The sequence below is a fragment of the Triturus cristatus genome, chromosome 9, assembly GCF_964204655.1.
Source record: "Triturus cristatus chromosome 9, aTriCri1.1, whole genome shotgun sequence".
Classification (NCBI taxonomy): Eukaryota; Metazoa; Chordata; class Amphibia; order Caudata; family Salamandridae; genus Triturus; species Triturus cristatus.
Window position 1 is genome coordinate 213,390,954 of NC_140592.1, and position 26,157 is coordinate 213,417,110.

At 41.5% G+C, this 26,157-nt stretch overlaps 1 protein-coding gene across 1 annotated transcript in view; it reads left to right on the forward strand.

Annotated features, from left to right (window-relative positions):
• FAM107A (family with sequence similarity 107 member A) overlaps positions 1–26,157 on the forward strand; it is a 775,781-nt gene that overhangs the window by 388,378 nt on the left and 361,246 nt on the right. The window contains exon 2 of the mRNA XM_085624739.1: positions 10,118–10,181. Coding sequence (XP_085480865.1) covers positions 10,118–10,181 — 64 coding nt within the window. The remainder of the gene's footprint in view (positions 1–10,117; positions 10,182–26,157) is intronic.

Genomic DNA, 26,157 nt, shown 5'->3' on the forward strand with positions numbered 1-26,157 from the left:
TTAGTGGTTATGGTAGTTCTTCCAATGTGTTCTTTTGAATGCTGCAGAATGTATTTCAACAATGATTTCTACACAATTATTTTTCTGCTTAGTAATTCAAACAAGCTTCTGTGGTGCCAAGTATACCAATGAAGGAGAAAGGAAGACATTTTAAATCATGATAATATTCTTAAGCTAATTGCAGAACTTCCAAATCTAACCAAGATAAAATCAGAAGGTATAAGATCCATTGAGTTTATTCCCTGGCATGGAACTCAATTAACCAATCCCATAGTGGTAACCTTTGCCACACAACAACTTGCTGAGCTTGTTTATTCAAGCAGAAGGATGTTAAGAAATTGGGGTATGAAGATCACCTATTACGCCTCAGATGATTATCCCCCACCATACTCCAAATTGAACTCATTTTCATGGGTTACGCCTCAACCAATATCAGGTTGTGCTGTAGGGCCAACAACAGCATTATATCCCACATGGAAACCGAGCGTGAAAGTACGACCTAGTTCAGACACTCAGACAAATCAGTATAAGTCACTGAATGCGCATCAGCACTCAATGGATTGGAGCTGGTCTGCAGCGGACCTCTCTGCCAAAGACAGCTGCGATTGGGTAACCCAGAGCATAAGACCGTCCACCTCCATGGCGAATGATTTAAAAATATTTCATGGAACCTGGGGGGCTTAAACAAAACAATCAACGATCACGACCTGACAAGTTATTGTCAACAATTTCATATAATTATGCCGCAAGAGACATAGGCTTAGACCTCAGAGCCGCTAATAGGATACACGGAATTCATGAGCCCATCAATAAAAAATCAGGACATCCTTTATCTATATAAACAGTAGCTTACATTTGCACACCCCTTCCCCCCAGCTCTTGAAAACATAGCCAGGGATCCTGGCAGTAAGTATTGAAGGATAGACCATGGATCTTGAGTTGCAGAAAATACTAATTAATTTATTCACTAACCCGAATTTAAAGGAAAAAAGGATAATGGTGGAAAAACGAATTCAGGCCATAATGGACATCAAAAAGGTACATAAGGACTCAAATTATAATGACAGGGTAATTTAATATCAACCCATTTCAAAGTCAAGATGATAAACTTGGTCAATACGAGGCGAGCAGTTCTGGAGAAATCCCAGATCATACCCTGCCAGCAAAGCTGCTGAGAGATAAATTGGGAAAAAGCTTCCTTACCTTCTGTACAACAGCAGGACTAAGAGTGCTGAACAACAGATTTGCAGGCGACATTCCACCCTCATGGACCCTGGCCTTTGAGAACAGTGTTTCTCATTTGGATTATACGCTAGCAACTGTGTCCCTGTTCGACTAAATCTTGCAATTTAGAATTGACCAGCGCTCAGAAAGCGATCATCATCCTCAGTCAATTATGCTACCTGCGAGGACTCCAGTCTTCCCTGCAAATAAGGTACCATTAGTCGATGGCCACACGACAAACACGAAGAGATGAGATGGAATTATGGGAAGCTGCTAGTAATTATGGATCAATGTATAGTCTTCTTTTCGAGGAATGCAGGAGGAGATTTGATAAGCAACTGGGAGAAGTTTACAGAATATATAGTAGCAAGGTATTGCGCTGCCATTCATTCTGAGAAAGCACAAGCACCAAAACAGTTCCTGCGAAAATAAAACATATATAAAAACAGTTAAATAAACATCTACGCCAAGTACGAACTAGTCTACAGATAGCGAGCTAATATTAGCAGTAAAATTGGGCAAGAAAAGCTTAAAAGTGATCTCTGGACAATTAAAAAACACCATTATGACAAATCCTGGGCCTCTCTAGTATGTGCTAGCAAAAATAAGATCAAGATCTCTGCAACATTTTGGCAGATAGTTAATCAGAAGGAGTGTGGATCACAAAGGTGAACAATGTGAATATTAGTAAACAAGAGTGGGTTAAAATTCTATCAACCCATTTGGCAGCCGCAAAGCCCGAGCAGCAAATAGGTAGAAGCCAAAGGACAAATAAAGAGAATATACCTCAACTGCCATACCCAACTAACAGAGAAACCAGTCAGTCACATGCCGCCCTCAGTGACAGACAGAAGCAGTGAAGATGAGCACGAATACTGCCCAATGGGAACATTAGATCTTATCAACAGCAATATACAAAAAATGTGCAAAATTCCATACTGATTGAACCAAACAAGACACCACAAGTGCTCTTTAAAAAAAACTATCTTATGGGCAGACAAGTTAGCTCTACACAAATGAGAAATCCCAGATTCCAGGAGGGGAACCATTTTTAAGGGAGGAAAGAGAACCCTGCCAAGCAATTATCGGCTGATATCCTTTTTGGATCTTGAAGCAAAATATTTTGCTGGATTACTGCTGGAAGACCTAACAGGCTGGGTTGAAGAAAAGGGATAATACCCCAGAACCAGACAGGGTTTCGACAAAATCAAGGCTGCACTTCAAACCTGATGGCAATCTTCATTCTTATTTACCAAGCCCTCCTTTCGCAGACACTACTATTTATGTGGAATATATGTCGTTAGAACGCATGCGATACATCGCATGCCCTTACAACGCGGTCGTTACCACGACTGCGTTGTTACATCGCATACGATTACATCGCAAGTCGTTACAACGACTTGCTGTAGGAGGCGCGCTGGACTTAGGAATAGTATCATTTACTATTCCTACTCCAGTTTGTGCAACAGCAGGGAAGGTGTTGGATTGTAAATCCAACACCTTCTGCCCCCTACAGCAAGTCGTTGTAACGACTTGCGATGTAACCGTATGCGATGTAACAACGCGGTCTCTGTAACGACCGCGTTGTAATGACATGCGATGTATTGCATGCGAACTAAACGATGTCTCCCATTTATGTGTACTGCTGACTTTAAGACAGCTTTCGACCAGGTCCCAAGAAATTCTCTGTGGAAAATATTACAATCATGGCAATCCCCGCAAAGCTGCTGAGGGCCATAAAACATTTGTATACAGATACCTAGACAAGGATAAAACTGGGCTAAAGCAGGTTTTTTCTCTAGCAGAATCAATACTACAATGGGGTTACACAAGGGTGTGTTTTAGCAGTCCTCTATTCAATTTGTATATATCAGATCTTACATCGACACTGGTAAAGGCTCATCCCCCAAAGTTGGGAGGAAGTCTTCTATATAATCTGTCATATGCTGACAATATGATAATGATAAGTAAAACAAGAGTGGGCCTTCAGCAGGTGATTGACAAACTAAGTGAATACTCCAGGTTTAGCAAATCTGAAAATAAAGGCAGGTCTTGTACTACAGTCTTACACTTCTAATAATAAAAATGTGTGTTTAGGAAGTGCCTCACCTAACCAACCACCAAGGAGCGATTGGCAGATTCTCATCAATTTGCTCACTCTCTCGTCCTCGCCACTTTCTCAACATTAGACTACTTAAAGTTCTCTCTATATTTCAGGAAAAACTTCACACTCAACATGGCCAGAAAAACCAGTTGCACAGCAGGTATTCACTTTTTACTGCATGAACATTTTTATGAATACTTTTATGAACACCTGACTGACTTAATCGCATCTCATAGGCAATCAAAAAAGGGCCTGAATTTGGTAAATAGAGCCTTGAACATTAGACTGGACAAATTGCCCTCCACATTCAAGGAAAGGCTCAGTATTCAACATAGATAGGAAAATTAGTTGCACAGTATGTATAGATGCACTTTATAGCACTTTTCCCATGGACTTCCTAATGGACACCTGGGAGCACCTAATATACTGAGTAAGAACCTACTGGCTTTCTATGCATTAGGTAAGAATTGGACAACTGAATTAACTTTAGTGGTTATGGATAGTTCTTCCAATGTGTTCTTTTGAATGCTGCAGAATGTATTTCAACAATGATTTCTACACAATTATTTTTCTGCTTAGTAATGATTTTAGCAACGTTTTGCAAAGATTTTAAATAATTATGCAATAAATTTGAAACTGAAAATATGACCTATGCATCAGTACCTTTGTGCTTTTAATCCAGCAACTTAATGTCAGTCTTTACAATGATGATGTGTGTTGTAGCACCACAGTGCAAGTTGTCAACCGCACAGTTAGAACCCATAATCACAATTTATAACAAATGAGTGCACATGCTATCTAGAAAATGTTGACAGTAACAATCAGTATAATTTTGCATGCTCTCTTACTCACTCACTGCTCCTTATGTTGCTAATTGAGCATGGGTACAGCTTATGTTGCACTTAATAACAACTCATGTTTTCCCATCCTGCATTTACACTTTAAATGTCTTGTTACATAGTAATTTCCTGCCCATTTTGCCCTCAACTACATTACTGAGCTACATCTGTCTTACTACTTCCAAGTAGCTAACTTCATTTCGATTCTCTTCCTATAATAATTATGATACTAATAATTACTACTGTTTCTTCTTTAACTCACTGTTACCAAAATCTCAGGAAACTGGGAGCCAGATTTATCAAGCGCTTGCATTGACCTTGTGTTACGCAAGGTGATGCAATGCAAGCCCTTAAGTTAGATTTGTTAAGCCACGCAGAGCCACCATGCATGGCTCTGTGTGGCTTAGTAAATCTGGAGTATCGCTAGGCAGCGCAAGTCAGTGCCTTGCGTTAGTCTATGTAGGGAAGGGATTTCATGGGTGGAGCGTGGGTGTTCCCAGGCATCCATCCATGGTTTTTGGTACATTCCCAGATTTATTAAGACTTGTAAACCCGGGAATACCTCAAAATACTATGCCGTCCAGGGTGAGACCTAACGAGTAGAAATATATATATTTCTTCTCATTATTTCCACTTTCTACATGTGCTGCATTCTGCAGCACACACAGAAAGAAGAAAATACCTCAGAGGATTGTTTTTGTGCACCAAGGCGCAAGGGTGCCTGAATTGGTGTTTGGCAGCCACATGTACACCATCGGAGAGAGAGAGTAGGAATGCGCAATATGTTAGTAAATATGGTGCATTTCTCCTCTCTTCATTTGACACAGTGTAGCAAGTTGTCTTGTTGCGTTGGGGCACATTTTGATGAATCTGGACTAAAGTGCTCTTCCAAACCCTTCCTAGACACACTTTCTGTAATTAATAACCATGGTACCGTGATGTGAGGATGTCGATGCCAATCCCTCCAACTCACAATATGGGCACAGTCACCCACTTAGGCCCAGATTTCTCAACATTTGGTGCACATTTCTGCCAATCACTCTCTCCACTTCTGTCCATTTTCTCCCTCTGATCTTTAATCTCCTTCTGAGCCCATTGGCGCCCTTTTCTCCTTTCTATGTATTCACTCCTTGCTTCCCTTTGCGGGTCTTGTTCCTGCCACAATAGGATTGAGGCAATGCTTTGCTCAATGTCCTCCCAGATCCCAATATTTGGAATCCCCTAAAGTCTTTCCTCATACTGTTGTATTTACAATAGGACTTTCAATAACAGAATTCCAGCACTTAAGGAACCAGACTGGCTCCTTCTCCATTCCTCTATTGGCTTCAAAACCAATACATCACCAAAAAGACCCTGGGAACTGATACAGCAACATAACTGGTCAAGAATATAGATCGACAACACCACACCTGAAGTCAAATTAATGGTGGAGAGGTGGAAAAAGAAGAAATCCGTGCCTTCTCCACTTGCATGCTGGATCTGTAACAATATACCCATCAGCATCAGAACTTCTTCAACCTTCATGCAAATGAAAAAAATGAAGACCTATCTCCAAGGAGCATTCTACACCACACAGTAGTGCCTGTTACCTGCTTTCATTGATAATTATGTGAATCGTATTCATGAGCTTGTTCCCACTGTTCCGCACTCCATTGCTCCCAAGCTAGATTTGCTCTATATACATACTACTTCATATTACATGCATACATACATACATACATGTTGTCATGTCATCTTATGTTACATCATGTTACAATTTGTTCTATTTGGTCTACAGCACACTGTCACCAATTAGTGTACTTGGGGGAGCTTAAGAAATACACCTGGTGACTTCTTTGGTAGATTAGTTGCTGAAAAGGCATATCATATAATTTAGCCAGAGCATTAGATGAGCAGAGGTTTGGCTCAAAACATTTGTACTCTCGCTAGATGTCTTCATATGAGCACATTCTATTGGTTTACTCAACTCCCTCCATGATAAACTCTATAGCAACCATGTACTGTCCACTCCAAGACTCAGGAAGCCAAGTATTATAATACACTTGGGACACTTCTCAGAGGAAGCACCCTCAGCACTGATTTGTTGGTCTCTGTTTCTCTCACACACACAAGCATGAACACACACAACCACCCATGGGTTATATGCTATCTGGCAAAAGGATGAACAGATCTCAGCTGAGGATTCAATGAAACATTAAAAGATCCTATAACCCTTTAGGAGTTTCTCACTGAAACAATCTTCAAAATGCAGACTCAAATCTCACGTCCAAAGGCATTTAACAATAGATCATGTGTGAAACACCGGCTTTCTATTTTGATGAAAGTTCATTTAATCAACTTTCCTCCTCATACAATACAAACTGATCAAATACAACAACTAAAAGAAGGTCAGAAGATGACCAGTGCAATGGTCTCACTCAGCCAAGTGGAATTTGCTTCTCCCCACAGCATCCTGCCTTTACCACACACACAATAAGTTCACAAAACAGTGATAAATGAAATGCTTGAATGAATCTCAGCCACTGGTAATCACTCTGGCCACATCCCAATCCATTGTTATTTTGCACAGTGTGTCCCCTCAGTTTGGACGCAGCTAAGTGCAAACCTCTCTTGACCCTGCTCCAATAGGAACAGTCCAGCCCGAAATGCCAAACCAAGTCCTCCATGAACGACAACGTAAGCAACTCAGGACCATTTCTGCCCAAGTTATGGACTCATCAGCCGGGTACAGGTTGGTTCCAGTGACTCAGTGTGCACGGGACCCATGTCTGGGCATACCTGCCCCACTTAGGGCAACACAATAGGTATACAAAACAGTGATGAATGGAATGCTTGAATTGTTCTCAGCCACTGATAACCACTCGGGACGCATCCCAATTCATCATTATTCTGCATACCATGTCACCTCAGTTTGGACCCAGATATATGCAAATCAGTCCTGACCCTGCTCCAATAGAAACAGTCCTGCCGAACTGCCCAGCCAGGTCCTCCCTGAACTGGAACACAAGAAACCCAAGACAAGATTTGCCCTGGTTAGGGGCTCATCAGCCAGGTACAGCCTAGTTCTAGTGACAGTGTGCACGGGACCCACATCTGGGCATTTCTGTCTCACTTAGGATGACACAATAAGTAAATAAAACAGTGATGAATGGAATGCTTGAATTAATCTCAGCCACTGATAACCACTTGAGCCGCATCTCCATACCATCGTTATTTTGCACATGATGTGACCTCAGTTTGGACCCAGCTACATACAAATCATGCCTGATCCTGCTCCATTAGGAACAGTCCAGCCCGAACTGCCAAGCCAGGACCTCTTTCAACCGAACGCAAGCAACCCAGGACTGGATTCACCCTTGATATGGGCTCATCAGCCAGGTACAGCTTAGTTCCAGTGGCACAGTGTGCATGGGAACTATGTCTGGGCATACCCATCCCACTTAGGGCAGCATAATAAATATACAAAGCAGTGATGAATGGAATGCTTGATTTAATCGCAGCCACTGGTATTTACTTGAGCCGCATCCCAATCCATTGTCACCTCAGTTTGGACCAACGTATATGCATATCTGTTTTGACCCTGCTTCAATGGAAAAGCCAAGCCACTAAAACCTAGCTGTACCTGGCAAAACCAGTCCTGAGTTGCTTGTGTTCTGGTTCAGGGAGGAACTGGCTTGGCAATTCAGACTGGACTGTTCTAAATTGTAATTAAAAGCCCTCTTTAATGGTAAAGTTAGATTTTTAATCACAATTTAGAAAATGCCACTTTTAGAAAGTTGCCATTTTCCTGTCCCAGCCATGTGGTGTCTGCTGCCTGTGTCCTGGGTCACATGACTAAGGGTAGTTGGCAGTTTGTCTTTGTATATTGCTCCCCGACAGTGAGAAAAAGGGACGCTAGGTGTTGGCAGGATGGGCCACTCTGAGTTAACGAGGGGTAGGAGCTTTCCACACCTGCATATCACAAATCCCTGCCTGAGCACACTCACAAAGGGATTTGACACTAGCCTATTGTGATCCCAGTCACTCTGGGGCCAGGGTAGGAGGGCAGGAAATTTCAAGCACCTCTTGGGGTTGGAAACTTCTAGAAGTTTCTCCTTCTTCAAAGTGGGCATCAGGTATAAATATTGGACCTCAGACCCCAACTCTTCACTATACGTCTGGACCAGTAGGCTCTGCCAGGAAAGACTGCTGTGCCGCTGAAGGACTGTCACTCTGCTGGACTGCTGCCCAGAAGGACTGTTGCACTGCGGTGCTGCCCTGCTGTCCTCTTGCCGGGGTGAGAATGACTGGACCTGCATCTCCAAACCCAGGACCCAAAAATGACTCCAAGGGCTAGTTATCTGGCTTCCTGGTCAGAAGCATTAAGGTCAGGTCAGGCATCCAACAACCTTGAACCCAGCACCTTGCCATCTGTGAGTCCTGCCCTCCCAAGTGGCGCCACCCCAAGTTCGTGACTCTTGGAAGTGGGTCTGAAGGTGCTCTGCCAGCCCATGTTTGGATTGGGCATAACCGATGCAATTCCTCCGCGGCGCATCTTCCGCAGAACCGGTGCATCACCTCTGCTGCTTGATGCATAACCCTTGGACCTGATGCATAGCCAAACACAGCCCATTGGACCCATGGCTTTGCAATGAATCTCCACACAAAGACAGTGCCTCGTCGTATGCAGTACATCAGAACTGCCATGGCACGACACATCTTCATGCAAGGACACCTCATCGCAATTCACTGTTCCCCAAAAACTCTGCTGTGCGGTGCATCCAAGACATGGGACTCTTCATCGCTTCACAGCCAGGATTAAGGAACCTAAGTGGGTCCCTGTATCCAGTCCATGCTCCGTCATGGTCGGCCTGAACTTTGTCCTGGTCTAAAGCAACCTGATAACCACAGTTAGAGCATGGGGGTTTTTGCGACATTTTTCACTGAAATCTTTAAACTTGCATGTCTCCAGTTCTACTGATTGAATGTTTGTCTTTTTGTTCTTGATTTATTTATTACATTTTCTTTATTCTTCTAAATTGGTGTGGAATTTTCTTGTGTCATGTTTTCACTTTTTTACTGTTTGAAGTGCTGCCTAAATACTTTACACATTGCCTGTAAGTTAAGCATACCTGCTCTGTGCCAAGCTAACAGGGGGTCGAGCATAGGTTAATTTGGGGTTTGCTTGTGACTTCACCCTAACAAGGGTTGTAATTGCTGCTTGAGTGGGGTTTCACCCCCTTCAACCAGTAACCCAATTTCTTACAGAGGCACTCTAACAAATTATGAATTCTGATAAGATCATTCTTGCCTTAGATGACTTTCTCTACTGAAGCCATTGTTGACTGTCTGACTTGTATGAAGGATGCTAAGAATTACAAGGAAAACAGATACAAATAAATGTACTTGTAGGAGTGACTCCACCAATGTTCATTTTGGAATCCTTTGGTATTTACCAGATAACAGAAACGTACTTATTTACGCCTACTCCCTCTCCTGCGGTAGGCCATCAACCGGGGCTCTGCAGACATCTCTGTCCTGGGCTTTTCTTTCAAACTGACTCCAGGTGTAATCCATCTCCTTGCAGTCAGCCTCGAGGCCTCAACACCAGGTGTTTCTCAGCCTTCCTCTTTTCTTTGTCCCTTGAGGGTTCCAGGTGAGGTCTTGCCTGGTGGTGTTTGATGCCGGCTTGCGGGAGTTGTAACCTGTCCATCCTCAGGGTCTTTTCAGGATTTCTTCATGGGCAGGGAGTTGGAAATTCTGCTGCAGTAGAAAACAGAAAAGTGCATCAAAATTAGAAGGCTGTAAATTTTGTGTAACCAATCGCAGATCTGCTTTTAGAAAGTCTACATGCTCAAACTATGTGCTGTGCTTCAAAGTCGTTGTGTAACACAGTCATAATAAGTATATAAGAAAGAAAGAAACGGATTTAATCAGGCTTTAGCTAACTTTAATTCTATTTTTCTTCCAGAAGCAATATTGCCTTCAGTCCAAGTTTCATAATGAGAATGGCAGGAACATTATTAATGGCTCTGGTAAGTGCAAAATAAAGATAATGGCTGATGACTCATTTCAAGCCAAGAAGCAGCATGTTTTGATCCCATGAAAGGATTTCGCTCCCCGTTTTGTCTAGGCATTGCACGTATATGCATGTTTAGTGCAGTAAACTTTGAGTCATCCATTTGTCTTTACTTTGAATATTTAGACAGCGTTTATTCATCTAAGTCTGAAAGTCCTTTCAATTACAGAGGTTGATATAAGGAGATGTACGGAGCACAGCAGGGTAGAACGGAAGTAGGTTGTAAAGCACTTGCTTTGTTAAAATGTCAGGCTTCCTCCTTTGTGAAATGGAAATCTTTCAGTCATTTTTAGTCTGGCTGTGCACTGCAGTTGCCTGCCAGAGATTGTGTTTCTACTCTTCTAAAACAATACACAGTCCGTCCCCTGCAGAGTATATTACTCTCTGAGCACATAATACTGGCTGGCTCTATCTTTCCTTCACCTATGGAGCGTTTCCATTGCAATAAATGACTATTTTACATCTTAAAAGTAAAACACAATCATCAAAGTTTCTGTCACTTTTAAAAACAGAAACAATCGTTTTCGACTGCAATAGGCTTTTTTAGAGAATTTTTCAGACCTTCTGTGTGATCTTGACCCTAACATGGCTGCCGTATTGTGCAGTTCGCTTTAGCATTAGGACGAACGTCAAGATTGCCTCCCTGGGGCCGACTAGAAAAAACAAAAGCTATGATCTAGCAAGACGTTGATGTGACCATCTTTGTCAGGTGTCCTGATGTCAGAGACAGAAGCCCCAGGCCTCTCCACTAAAGAGGGCAAAAACAAGTAAGATAATTAGAGTAATTTAAAGTAATTGTGATGCTGCCCCATTCAAGAGAGTAATAGGAAACATTTTAAAGATGTTTGCATTACGCAATTTCCATTATGAATTCTTCCCTGTGAAGCAATTGCACGCCAGTAAAACTTTCCCTCTGGTACTGGAATTTCAACAAGAAGAGTCTTCTGGCGTGATCACACCGAAGCATGATACTAGGAAGAAAAGAATTTGCTTATGTTTATATGACCGTCAAAATGCTTTAAGAAAACGACACTGAAACAATTTAGCCACCATCTTGTAATGGCCCTTTTAACAATGCAGCCGCACTAAGTTTCTAAACAGTAGATTCGTTTGTACATGCAAATTAAGTCTTGTTTGGTCCTTAATTCTTTTTTACACACTGGTGGATGAAAGCTCATGATAGTCTAATATCGCTGACTCAATAAGGGTTGATGTCTGTTCATATCTTCTTTTCCTTTTTAGGTTTCGCCTATTGTTTTTATAGAAACTTAAAAGGGACTTACATCCCGCCTCCTCTCTTTCCTGGCTTCTCATTGGTTCCTGTGCGTACCACCTAACTTTCCTCCATTCCTATTGGCTGTAGCATATATATTGCATTTACCAATGCTTGCTCCTCGTCTGCTTCTCTTATCAGTTTCCTGCCGCCGAAATACTGTTAACATCCGCTTTGGTGGAACTATCTTTTGTCTTTTACTATTGCGTATATTTATGTAACAATTTATCACCCGGAGAGATTAAGTGATCTGCATAGAATCATAGGATGTTGCGTGGTGCCGCCGAGGCTCGAACCAGCTCTCGAATCAGCAGCTCTGGCTGCTGCGCCACATCCTCTCCACTCCTGTCTTATCTGTCAGGGAGCTCTTTCCTTCTCCCGGACGATGGTTGAAGAAAACAGCGCTTATTCATTACATAGGCAAAACAGATGCATTACAAATGCTTGTTAACATGGTGCATGCTTTACTAGGAGTGGGCTTGAGTCGATTGTAGAGCTGGTTTATGGTTAGAGCCGAGTGGGAGCAGGCGAACAGGCCAGGGAGCCTGCCTCACACACACCGTCTGCAGCATGTCAAAGAGAAGTGAGGGCATCTTGCCTGTTTTACCGATGCTGCAGACACGCCAAAGCAGCAATGTGAGAGCTATAGATGTGTTTGGCTAGAATCTATATTTTGAAAAATTATCATCATTTACAACTCTTCTCTCTCACGATGTGTGCACGGATGCAAAAGAAATAAGCATTGGCAACTTCAATAGTTCTGGCTTTAGCTTAGTAAATCATGCTTGCATAAATGATGCTTGAATGGGATAGCACAATAAATCACATATATTGACTTTGGCAGTACTTGTTTTCATCATTGTGGGAGCGATGTGCTCCTTAGCACGGGAAGGTAGCCGGAAAAATAGCATCTTATCGATGTAGCGCAATGGGAATGGGTGGGATCAACATAGGCTTGAGACTAGATTACAATGTTTATTATGGTGAATTATCTTTGCTGCAAAGTTAGCCTTTTAAATCAATTGTGTTGCTTCACAGCGAACTAGAGTAAGTTGCTGCTGACTAAGGCTGCATTATGGGGGACCTGTAATATATTTTGCACTTTTCGAAATATATTGTCATTTGAAGTGCAACAGACATATTAATAATTAGAACATTGTGTACATCTATTTGCTGGAGCAAGGGTGCAGTGGTGCTGGAACAGTTGCCACAGTAGGTGGTGCTTCCATTAATGTTACATCACTAAAGTCAAAGGGACCGTGAAAAATCCAAGCGTTTTTTCAAAGGATAAGTACAGCAAATGAGCCACGCCCATTCAGCAGGAGAGGGGTAAAGGTGTGGCAGGTAGCCAGTTGAGCATTTTGGAGCACACTGTTGCAAATAAGTTACTACTGCATGGCGAGGTAGCACACTGTCATTAACAGACAGCAAATTTTCCATTGAAATGGCCATAACATTTGCATTGTCATGCAGTTTTACCGGCAAAACAATAACTCACACATGATGATGTCTGCAAATCGTGTTTCAGCAAATATTTATCATTTGCACATCACCCAGGACACAGGAAAACATACACTTTTGTGTATGTTGATGTTTGTTTTGGAATTCACAAACTCTGATTTCGTAGTAAGTTTATGACTGCTCAGACTCCGCAGTCAGATTGGAGAAATCCGCACTTAAAAAGATACAACATGGCTCTCTTTTTATTTGTTGAGTTCTCCGTCCTGACTGCGCAACTTCCACAGTCGTAAACTTACTATTAAATCAGAGTTTGTGAATTTCAAAACAAACGCAAACTTACACAAAAGTATACGTTTGCCTTTGTGAAGCAGGCCCCAGGTGTCTTGATTTGCTTTGATCCTATTAAAATATTAGCTTCCATTACACTTCAGATTTACAAAACAAATGGGATATATTTCCTAACCGCTGATATATTTTGAAATATTTGTACAATTCATTTACAGGTATTTACATGTTTGACTCAGTTCTGCCTCTAACAAGATTGCCAGACAGTTCAGTTTACAAAATATTTTAACTTTGCAGTCAGAGAATGCAAAGTAAATAGCAATCTCCATGTTAAAAGAATAGACAGAAATTTGTCAGAAGGTAGCCTGACCGTAGGACCCCAAAACATGACAAAATAAAAACTAAATTTAAAGGCATCTTTATTGCTCATTCACCTTCTGAACTCCAGCAGGGTTATTTTGGGGTTGCTGCAACCCTCCCATCCCAACTTCAATTGCTTATTCACTCATGGGAATAACTTGTCCGAAGAAATTAGTTAGTTGATCTGGGCATTATACAGGAAAGTTGAGTCCATTGCTACTCTAAGGCTGTTCATTCCTGCTTAGTCTGTGACTTTTTAACCTGTCTTTCAACTTAGTACAACTGGGTAATTTTTGCACTTTAAACTGTGTCAGGCCTCTGTATGAATCAAATAGAATACCTTAACTGCCGCATGGTTGCAGAAGCAGTTATGGGGGCATATGTATCATCATCTCCATTTGCGATTCTCAAATAGCGATTTTTTGAGAATCGCTATTTGAGAATTGCAAAACGGGATGTATTTAAAAAATCGCACAAATTTTGCGATTTCTTAAAATTCCTTAATTGCGATTAGCAAATTGCGAAATCGCAATTAAGGAATACCTTCCCATTCATTCCTATGGGGCAGGAGGCCCATAGCAATGAATGGGAAGTCCTTCTCAATTTGCGAATCGCTATTTGCTAATCGCAAATTGAGAATATTTTCAAAGGTGCAAGGGTGTCATGATGACACTCTGATGCACCCCTGAAATCAGCATGTGTGCACATATGGCGCACATACATGCCCTAAGGGCATGTATGTGCACCACATGGCACTTTGAAATATGCAAAAAAGTGCATATTTCAAAGAAATCGCAACTTACCACCAACTTGAAGTTGGTGGTAATTTGCGATTTCTTAAGGAGAAATCGCACAACTTGGGTGCGTGTTACATTGCAATTAAGAAATCGCTATTTGCGATTTCTTAAATGCTTACGCAAACTTAAGAAATCGCAAATTTAGTGATTCCTTAAGATTGCGAGGCTGAAATGCCTCATACATCTCCTTTTGCGATTTTGTATTCGCAAACGCTGTTTTTTTGCGATTCGCAGCATTTGCGAATACAAAATCCTTTGATACATATGCCCCATGGTATGTTACGTTATGTCATGTTTTGTCATTTTACGTCATTTTATGTTATGTTATAAAGACTTACAAAGAGCATAGGGGCTTCCCTGAAAAACCTACTACCAAGGTAATACAACACAGAGCCAACACAGAGAAGACCTAAGCTGCAACCAGTCAGGTCTTTAGTTGCTTGCTAAAACAAAGTTGGTTCTGAATATTCTATAGATGTAATGGCAGACTTATCCATTAAACTGGAGCCATCGCTCGGAAAGAGCGACCTTCCATCGTAACTCTTTTGGAACATGGTGTAAGAGCCAAATTCAGGTTGGCAGAGTGGAGAGCCCTAGTAGGTATGTATGGCTGCACTAGGGATGCCAAGCTAGGTGCCCCCTGCTTGCTCATAATCTGATGAGCTACACACAAGGCTTTAAATTGAATATGTTTGCAAAATGTAAGCAGATGGAAAAGTAGTCTTGCAGCTGCATTTGGAACCACCTGCAGCCTATTTTATTCTAACATGGTTGCGCCCCGAGAAATATTGTTACAATAATCAAGTTGAATGATGATTAGAGGCTGTATAATCATCTGCTGAACCTGGGGATGGAAAAGCCAATAATCGATTTCAGGCTTCTGAGGTATCAAAACACATTCCTGACAGTGCCTTGACTTGTGACTCAAACGATAATGCATCATCAAGCCAGACACCCACATTTTTTACAGCAAATTCCAGCTTGAAAGAAGTCCCTAATACCCTCAGCCACCAGTGGTCACCCCAGACCTGACAGTGCTTCCTCAGCAGGAGCATTTCCATTTTATTGGCATTCAACTTCAGACAGAATGCATCAAATTAGTAATGGCTGTCACACAATTCTAGAAGTTGCCAGCACCCTCTGTGGACAACACTGTCTGAGAGACAATCAGGCGAGTATCATCTGCATAGGATACCTGAGACATCTCAAAAGATTTCACCACATTTGCCAGTGGCCTAATGTAGATGTTAAAGAGGGTGGAGCTTAGGGCCGAGCCCTGAGGGACGCTGTGCTCTAAAGCTCATTGCAAAGATGAGAAAGGGGGGATATCCTTAATATCCTGAAACCTGTTAATGGAAGCTGGCAGTACATCCTTTGAACAAAAAGACCATATTTATAGTTAATTTGTGGACATCATTCTCAAAATAAACTTTCAAGACCTGTATTAAGACTTTGTCAATTAATTTGACTTGTCATAATGTGATATCTCTTTCTGCATTCAAATCTCACATTTTATGATCCATACAAGAGGTTTTCTGGTCTTTTTTTCTTACTCTTCTATGGTAGATATTTGATGAGTTCAACAGCGCAAAATCTGCTCTGTTTCAAAGAATGAATAAAATAATGATCTGCATGTTCACTGTCTCAGTTTACTTCTTTCTTAATTGAATTAGTGCAGAAGAATTCTATGTATGTCATCACCTCAATCATGCCATTCTTCCTCTCCGCTGCTGTCTATCTAGTGCCATAATGCCTCATTGATCAAGCACTCTCTTGTTTCCTTCCACGGACCATAGACCATATCTGCTGTCCAGAGGTTGCAAGCAGCTAGTGTCAGGGAAGGTGAGAGTTGTAGGTAGCCTGTACATAAAAGATGCCACTCTATAGGCTACAAGCCCCAGATAGGGCTGGCCATGCCCTCAACAACGGTCTAACCAGCCTGATCAAAACCTAGGATGGACATAAGAGGCATGAGACACTTTAACTTCTCTATTCCTCATCTCCCGTAATGACCTAGGACTTACACAGTTAATCACCTGACAAAATCATAGTAATGGTCACAACATAAACGCGGACTTTGAAAGAGACATCTCTATATGCATAAAAAACCACTCTGGTTGTCTGGTCAGATCACTACTCAATCAATTTTAATTTTCTGCATGTCAGCTATTCACTCCCTTCCAGTCCATCAATGTCTTCTGTATATCAATGGGCCCAAACTACCAGTTGAGTGTTACATGAAGAACAGCTAAGGACTTAGGAGAAATCCTGCTTAGACTGCTTCCAGATTTTTAGTACATCGTGTAACACCCAACAATCAACCAATCTGATGACACAGATATCCAGATTTCAATAACACAAAGCTCCTTGGTTTACTGTAAAACTAACATTTTTTAAACAACACAGAGGTAAATTAGAATCCATGTGGAAGAAATATAAGTGGTCAGCATTCCCTTCATAATTGCAGTGTAGCCAATAAGTTATACAAATATTTAAGTGAAACAACTTCTGATTAGAAAAAAAATTAATTGTATTAACATTGGGGCCGGCTCTGATAAACTCAGCTACCAACATGTCACACTGTTACCCACCTGTGATTACCTCAGAGGAACTTTGCACTAACGTCAATATATTCTTTATTAATAACATTTAAAAATAATATCTACGATCTGGAGGCAAATGATAAAGCTCCAGCTGTGGCAAACTTCACAGTATCTATTTCGTTTTCTTATATTGCCTTTTCTTTGTTTCCTTCCCCTGCTTTAGACATCAAGGGAATTCTTAAAAACTTTTAAACCTAATGACTCACGCATACAGTTTTGGACTGATGCTGCTGGTTTTTCGAAGCTGAGAGTGTACTGGGGCCTGCAAACTAGATCTCAGTGCTAGTGTTCTAATTCATTACAAAGTGTATGTTGAATTGGCTATCCCCAATCGGCATAAGCTGACATAATTATAAGCCCCTAGTATATGGTACCAACAGTACCCAGGGCATGTAAGTCATAGTGTCCACCTAGGGCTGCAGCACTGATTGTTCCACCCAGCCTGCCTCTGCAGCCTGGAAGTGCTGTTTTAAAACTGCTAGTTCAACTTTGCCATTTAAATCACTGGCAATGCCCCCATTTCCCTTAACAATATATATAAGACTCCCATAAAGAAGGCCTATGGAGCCCTAAGGCTTTTAGGTGCTTATTATTAAGTAGGGCATATACTTTTAATATGTCCTAATAGCAAAACTTCCAAATAGTCATTTTGGCTGTGGAAAGGTTAGTGGCCCCATTGGCTAATATGGAGTTACCAAATGACCTCTCAGTCCGGCTAACTTCCTAGTAGGACTACTAAATTGGATACTTCTAGGTATCAAATTAATCATGGCATTAAAGCCAACTTGTTGCCCAAGTCGAATGTTATGATACTTCTAAGGAAACCCAACTTTTAGAAAGTTGCTACTGTTGCCCAGTTTGTCAAGTGGCCTTGCACAGTTGCTGGCCACTAGACAGCCTTCTGCCCTCCTTGGGGGTTGTGTGGCTGACTCCCAGGCTCAGGAACAATAGAGACCTGCCAAAGAGGGAGGTGTCACCTCCCCCTTGCAGGACGCCAAACAGAGTGTTAGCCCAAAAGGCGAGTTTAAATGGGTAAGCTGCCTTTTGATGGGCAAATGGTGATCACATTTGTGGAGGGCTGCCTCTTTATTCAGGTAGACAGGCTGACGGTGGAAACATAGAGGGGACACCAGTTGCCAAACTGGTTTTCCCTTGAGTATGTATCCCACAGGTAGCCACACCTCTAGGGGGAGCTACCAAGCTCCTAATATCCAAGAAAAGGGTGGCAGACATCTTGGAAGAGGGCAGACTAGTGCACCCTGGGATTGCTAGATGCCACACATAGTGCAACATCACAGGGCGGGAGGGTTCCTGGTAGTCCACTGGCTAGTAATCCCCACCAGCCCTTTCTGGGCATAAACATGTGACCCCTGGCACCCTGACCCTCAGATTACAACAGAACTGGAGGAAGAACAAAGAAGGACTGCCCTACTGACCTCTAGATCTGGCAAGAGCGGCTGATGAACTGCATCTGCTGCACCTTGGGCTAACAAAGGACATAGAGTGTGCCTGAGGTTTGTGGCTTGTGGAAATGTTGCTCCCCAGGCCAAATGAGTGACTCCAAAGTTCATTCAGCTGACCCCCTGGAACCAGCAACAGGGTCATCAAACCTGAAGTAGCCCATTCGGGCAAGTCAGTAGCCACATTTGTTGAATCACCGCTATCCGACAATGGGCAACCCAAGAGACCGATCCTCGATGTTCCAAATCTCCCCCGAGCCTGCTGAACTCTGGAGTGTTGTCTGAGTCCAGATTGGTCACCAACGATAGACACCATCCTTCTCTAAAGGAAACTGCTGGACCCACTATGTACAGAGATCGGTAGCACAGCCTATCAGGCCATCTACTGGCTCAAAGAGGACTTCTAGTGACACCAAACCTGTGGCCAAAGTCGCCTCACTTAACCCATGGACTAAGGAATAACTGAAAAGACAACGCCTGTCCACTGCACAGCATTCAGAGCATCTTTAAGCATCCTCAGCATCCTGCATCCCTAGCATCAGGGCAACTCTTTTGAAGTCTATATCGGTCTTGATGTAAAAGGTGGAACTGGTGAGCAAGTAAATGTGCAAATACTCATTATTGGCCCCCCTGACCTTTTCCCTGTCGGAATTAGTCACCAAATTTAGGCCAGAGTAGCCAAATACAACTCTTTTAAACTTTTCAGAAGTTTTCAAGCTTTACGGTTGTCAGTGTCTGTTTGAGCTTTTGACTAAAAAGCTGAGATTGCCGTTTTTGTTAAAAATCTATTTCTCCAGAATCCTGTAGTGGATTTTGCTTATCTTGGTGTCTAAAAATTCATTAAAATATAATTAATTTTTATAAATTGGTGTTGGATTTCTTTCATGTGGGGCTTTCTTATTTAGTTGTTTGATGCTTCTAAATGTTTTACACTAGGTCCTTTGTTTAAGCTTTACAACTCAAAACCACAACTACACAGGGTTGATCCAAGGATTTTACAAACATGTCTAAATGGATCCAAGACAGTTTAGTGAGTGCCATTTTATGGTAATGTCGCACAACCATACCATATAATACACCACAAACCTTATAATTCCTCTATCTTCTCCAGTTTCTGTCCAATTACCTACCATCTGGTTTGATCCAAAATTATAGAAAAGAAGGTGGCTTGTCAACTACAACAATTTGTGGAGGAACAAATGTATATCTCTCTATTCTAAGCATGATTTGGACCGTATTATAGCACAGAAATCCCTGTTATGAGCTTCTATAATGGTGCCCTAAGTTGGACTGGCAAGAGATTGGGTACCCTACTGGACATATTAGAACTTTCAGCATTGTTTGAGACTGTAAAACACCAGCCTATACTACTTAGGCTAAAGGAGCTGGCACATAATTAACTGGTATATATCCTTTCTTAACAAAGGACACAGAAAGCTTGTTCCAGCTCCTAAATAACATCTCCAGTTACCTCTCCCAGCGGAGTTTCCCAAGATTCCCCTCTAACACTGATTCCTATGCTGATGATAAAGAGGTTTATATCCACACTTCCAAAACGTTTACCACATTCTATACCTAGCATGAACATCTGAACCAAATAGCAGAAACTTCTGAACAAAATTAAAATAAGAATGAACCAAAACGAGCTGCCGTTAAATGGTAGTAAAACTGAGTTTATCACTTTTCTACCAAATTTGAGGCAATGTAAGTGCTCCCCAGCTACCAGCATCATTTAGTTAATCTGCTATCCACGCCACATATATAAAAATCGACATTTTTTATTTGACCAGGATTTCTCATTGAACACACAAATTAGAAAGATAGTAACTGCATCTTCCAACTGATCAAATGAACCAAGTATTACCCTGCTGTCAGCCAAACATAAGCGTTAGTGGTAGGTGCTGCATTAAATTACAGGTTGAACTGTTGTAATGACCTGTACCTGGGCTTTCCATCTCATTCAATTACCGGACTACTGAGTGTCTAAATTGCTGTGGTCAGAGCTGCAGAATGGTTGGGCCGCAGATAACATGACTCCATGGCCAGTGACTCTTCACTGGCTCCCGGTGAGGGATTGCATGCACAATAGATTAACTTGTTGGGTGTTTAAATGTGACCCTGAATAGGTCCCATCAGTTCTTAATTTTCATATCTCACTCAGCAATCATGTCCAGAACCTAAGGAGTGAGGGGCAATTTCTAGCATTGATAGCCAGATATAAATTTAAACATAGAGGCAGTAGAATGTTCTCCATTGGAGGCCTAGAGAACTAGCCATCTATAATATATTTAAGGCAGCAATAAAACCCTATCTATTCTAGACCAAATAGGTCACCATCTTGACACAAGACGTGACAATATGGTGAGAACTGTTTATAAATGGTTTTATTCATTTGTTCCTACATGCACTAAATTCAAGGGCAAGTGGCAGGTGACTCCCTTGGTTGCTGCTTTGAGGCATCAAGTGCTGTACCTAGCTGCGGCCCGTGCTAGTAAGAGCGGTGGGCCCGGTGGGGGGAGGGGGTTCTGGCGGACGATGACAATGGAAAATTAAATAAATAATTAATTTTCTCTCGTCGCCTGTCGAATAAAGGGTCCCTGCTAGCCATGAGTCAGTTGTACTTGTGTCTTCGGTTGTGATCCCTACCCTTAGCTCTTGATACTCCGAGAGGGCCAGAATGAGGCCAGCAGTATGAGCTGTAATTGTATCACCGTGATAACATTACTAATGACCATGCTCTTCATTTCCTTTTGTTTCACCCTCCTTAAGACTGATGAACAATACATTGGATTAATTCATGTTTATTGATTAGGGCTCTAGTAGGCTTAAAGGGTTCCCTCTTTTTCTGCATTCTTCTTATCCTATAAATCAAGTCCAAATGTTATAGATGGAGTGCCCGTAGGGGGGCAAGCGCTATTGGATTAATGAAATACACATTGAATTTAATGTTTTAGTGCATAATACAGCCTCATGTTGTGTGTTAGATGTAAACTTGAAATGTTTATGTGTTGTTAGAGGTAGACAAATCTAATAAATTATCTGTGATCTTTTTTAATGAATAAGTGATATAAGAGATCGTCTGAGGATTTTTTTATCTTTTGTACATTTTCATGCTGATGTGATGTTTTCCCCACTGCTTAATTTGTAAAACAATAAGTACTGGGACCCAATGTTTTACTCAGAATCCCACAAACAGTGCTAAAAATATCATGGCGGCCGAATACCAAGGCTGTGTCTTGATTCCATCTTCTGCCCTTTTCATCCACTACCTGCCCCTTTATCTCACTCTTGCAGGTTCTTTTTCATTTCTTCTTTCTCCCTTTGTAACTGTTGTTCCCTCGTTCACTACCTCTTTCCCCCTTTTGTAGACTTCTCTTTCTTGCTTTGGGTTAAAGTCTGATGACAACAAAATGAGTGCTGATGGGCCCCACCTACAACCACTGGCTCAAGCACTGGTTTTTCCAACTTTTGTATGAGTGGATGTATTTATCTTCCCGAAGACCATGCCGGCATTACGTTGGTTGATGATGATGACTATCTTTGTGTTAGGAAATGATGAGCCATCCCCAAATCTCAAGCAGCCAGGAAATGGAAATAGAGATGCTTTTTGATGTGCCATCACTCCAATGCAAGAGCCACTTTTTTTTAATCACCTCAGTGGATCTGTAGAGGATCTGCAGATCCGCGGACCGCATGTAACTACAACTTGTGCCCTGAGGTAAATATAACTCGTGCCCTCGCCATACACTGCTAACTACATCACTCATGACATCTTCTGTGACATCATTGATAATGTCACTGCAACCTATGCAATGACATTATTAATGAGAACATGGTGCGTGGCCGGGGCACTAGTTACAGTTATCTTAGGGCACAAGTTATAATTACTTGAGATAACTATAATTGATAGGTTGCAGAGTGTATTTTAGTGTAAAACATTATATTGTCATTTAAATTTTCACCGACCTATAATGTTACTTTAAACTTTTTGGAGAATATGTATACATATATATATAAATTCACTTAAAAAACCATAGGTTTCACACATGTTATAGTTAGGTGGATATTTCACATTTTTAATGAAATTCCCCCGTTATAGTTACTTCAGATAACTATAACTCGCGCGCCCGCAATCCTCTCCTCATGACGTCACATATTACATCACTCATGACATGGTCTGTGGCATCACTCTTGACATCACTGATGACATCATCCTTGTGATGGAGTGGCGGTCGCGTGAGTTATAGTTATCTGAAGTAACTATAACGGGGGGATTTCATTGGAGTGAAATATCCACCTAACTATAACATGTGTGAAACCTATGGTTTTTTAAGTGAATTTGCAAGGTTTTTTAAATGCTAATTCCTAACTATAACGTGTGTGAAATCTATGGTTTTTTCAGTGAATTTGTATGGTTTTTTAAATGCTAAGTTATGTATGTATTATTATTTTTTTTATATATTTATTTTTCAATAAACTACGTATTAAAAACATATATATTTTTTTTATGGTTTTTCACCGTGCGCGCACGGTGCGCACACCCCCGCGATTTAAAAAAAAAAAAATTAAATGTTTTTTTCTGCCTTCGGGGTCCTTCAGGGACCCCCCTGACAAAGGCTAGGGGTCAGGAACTCTCTAACCTGCCCCCTTTTCACGTTCGCCACTATCCTTTTCCACTCTTGCACTGAAAACAAACAAAATGGCGGCCGACACTTCCTGATTTCGACCGAATCGAACGTTGACTGACATGTAACAACCAATCAGAAATACGCTCGCGCACGTTAGGGTGCGCGCACGGTGCGCGCACGGTGCACGCACGGTGCGCGGCTATAGATATGTATGTTCTTTTTACTGCGAAAATTCGTCAACCGGCGCCGAAGGTATTCAAAATAGAATTTTGAGATTTCCTATGGAAACACGGTCCTATCTATAACTATCAACTGGCGACCGCCAGTAGATAATAATATATATGTGTGTTTGTGTGTTCGTGTGTGTGTGTATATATAAACACACACACACACACATATATATATACATATATTACCTACTGGCAGTCGCCAATAGATAGTTATAGTTAGGACCTATTTTCCATAGGAAATCTGCAACATTCTATTTGGAATAACATTGGCGTCGATTGATGAATCTTCGCGAAATTTTCCATACTTTTGGCCAGCTCCGGTCCGCTCCTATCCTGAAAATTTCACAGTGATTCGTCAAGCGGGGGCCGAGAAAAAAGGGGGGTCCCAAAACGTGTTTTCCCCATGCATTTTCCCATAGGACCTGTTGACGCAGCTACAGCCCGAAGTGCTGAACGGAATGACACCAAATTTAACAAAGAGGTAGTCCTCAGTTCAGACTCGTGCCTTTTGCTTAAATGGTGTAAATCCGTTCAGTAGTTCCTGAGAAAATCAAAAGTAAAATCACATATATATCTGGGCGGAACCTAACCACACATCTCATCGTGAGATCTGATTGGCTGTCAGCACTTCATCCAAGAAGTGTTGGCAGCCATCTTGGGACCAATATACATGATAGCACCTCAGTAAAAAGCATTGCAGTTAATAGAAGGTTTTAAGACTTTAGTTACATTATAAATCATTTGTTGATGGTACCATACTCATTTTAGGAATTGTGGTGTGTTCTAAGGTGATTTTACCATGTGAAAAAGCCTTCTGCTGTGATATCATGAATCATGTTTGAGAGAAAACTATTTTCTCATGCTTTTCCCACAGAGGTTTGGAAGGTGATCTATAAATTAAACTGAGAGCATATTTTCTGTAAATTCACATTATCTTTCTCAGTCATGTGAGAATGAAGTCTGACATTCTCAGTAAAACATGTACATCCGACAAGAGCAGAGACTGTCAGTTGATTCCTTTGTGTTCTACTGCAGCTTCCCAGAGTGTTCTAAAGAACAACTAGAGCGCTAACAGTCCTACTTATGACAAACGTATGGCACACCTGAAGCCATCTTGGTTGGAATAAAGTGGTAACTCTTAAAACATTTAATTTTAGAAGGAACAAAATGAGGGGGTTCATTTTGCCATAGAAATTATGATTAGTGCTGCAGAAAGAAAAATTAGGGCCCATTTTGAGTGACTTCTCAAATCCTCTTCTATTTCATTAAAAAATTCTGATATGCAGACTGAAACATGTACTTTTAATACCAGCAGCAGACTTCCGTGGTGAGCAGTAGCTTTACTACAGTGATCTAATGAGCAACTAGAGTGCTAACATTCTGAATTTATAGCAAATGTGTGACACATCTGAATGTCTTCTTGATGGAACCAAAGTAAAAAACTGAAAGTATTCCCACTGAGGAGACTGCAGTAAATGAGGAAATTAGGAAACTTCATAACAAATAAATCTCCCAAGATGGCCACCAGAGACAAAAGAGCCCAAATGTAGCCTAAATATCACCCAGATGTAGCCCAAGTATAGCCCAATGACAGAAAGTCCCAGAGTGTTCTAACGAACAACTAGAGCGCGTACTGTCTTACTTATGACAAAAGTATGGCACACCTGAAGCCATCTTGATTGGAATAAACTGGTAACACTTAAAACATTTAATTAAAAAAGAAACACAATGAGGGGGTTTATTTTGCCATAGAAATTATGATTAGTGCTGAAGAAAGAAAAATTAGGGCACATTTTGAGTGACTTCTCAAATCCTCTTCTATTTCATTAAAAAATTCTGATATGCAGACTGAAACATGCACTTTTAATACCAGCAGCAGACTTCCGTGGTGAGCAGTAGCTTAACTACAGTGGTCTAATGAGCATTTAGAGTGCTAACATTCAGAATTTATGGCAAATGTGTGACATATCTGAATACCTTCTTGATGGAATCAAAGTAAAAATCTGAAAGCATTTCCTACTGAGGAGACTGCAGTAAATGAGGAAATTAGGAAACTTCATAACAAATAAATCTCCCAAGATGGCCACCAGAGACAAAAGCAGCACAAATATCACCCAGATGTAGCCCACATGCAGCCCAATGACAGAAGTGTGCAAAACACTTATTTTTTGTGTATTTGCACTTTTGTAATAAATATAGAATATTAGCGATCTAGTTGTTCATTGGGATACTGTTGAGAGGCAGAGGCCAAGGGCACGGACTCTGAAAATTGAAGGCAGGTAGGAGAGTGCAGATGCAACAATTTGACCACACTGGGCAGGCAGGAAGGGCAGTGGCAGCACAACAGACTATGGAGGGCAGTGGAAAGGGGGGCAGGGGCAACAAACCAACAATACAGGACTGGCAAAAGAGGCTGTGGCAATATAATAGACCATTGTGGGCAGAAGGAAGAGGCAGTGGTAGTACAACCATACATGCCAACAGACCCGTTTCAGCCAGGAAACGTCCAATGTTTTTAAGCTCACATGGGCTTTATTTGATCTGTCTCCTGTCTACAATCTCCTCTTTTTCAATGTAACTCAAAGAGGAAAATCAATACCCCAGGTTTTTTTTAAAAACTCCCTCTTACCAAGTTCAAAATGTTCACAAGTATGGTACATTGGATCATGGTAGGCAGGAGGAATTGGGGTAGGGACATGGACTCGGATAACAGGGGACAGGAGGGACATGGAGAGGTGCACCAAACTGACCCTACGGGGCAGCAGCACAATACACCACACAGCACATGCGGGACGGGAGTGCAGCACAACAATCCATAGAAAGCAATAGGGAGGG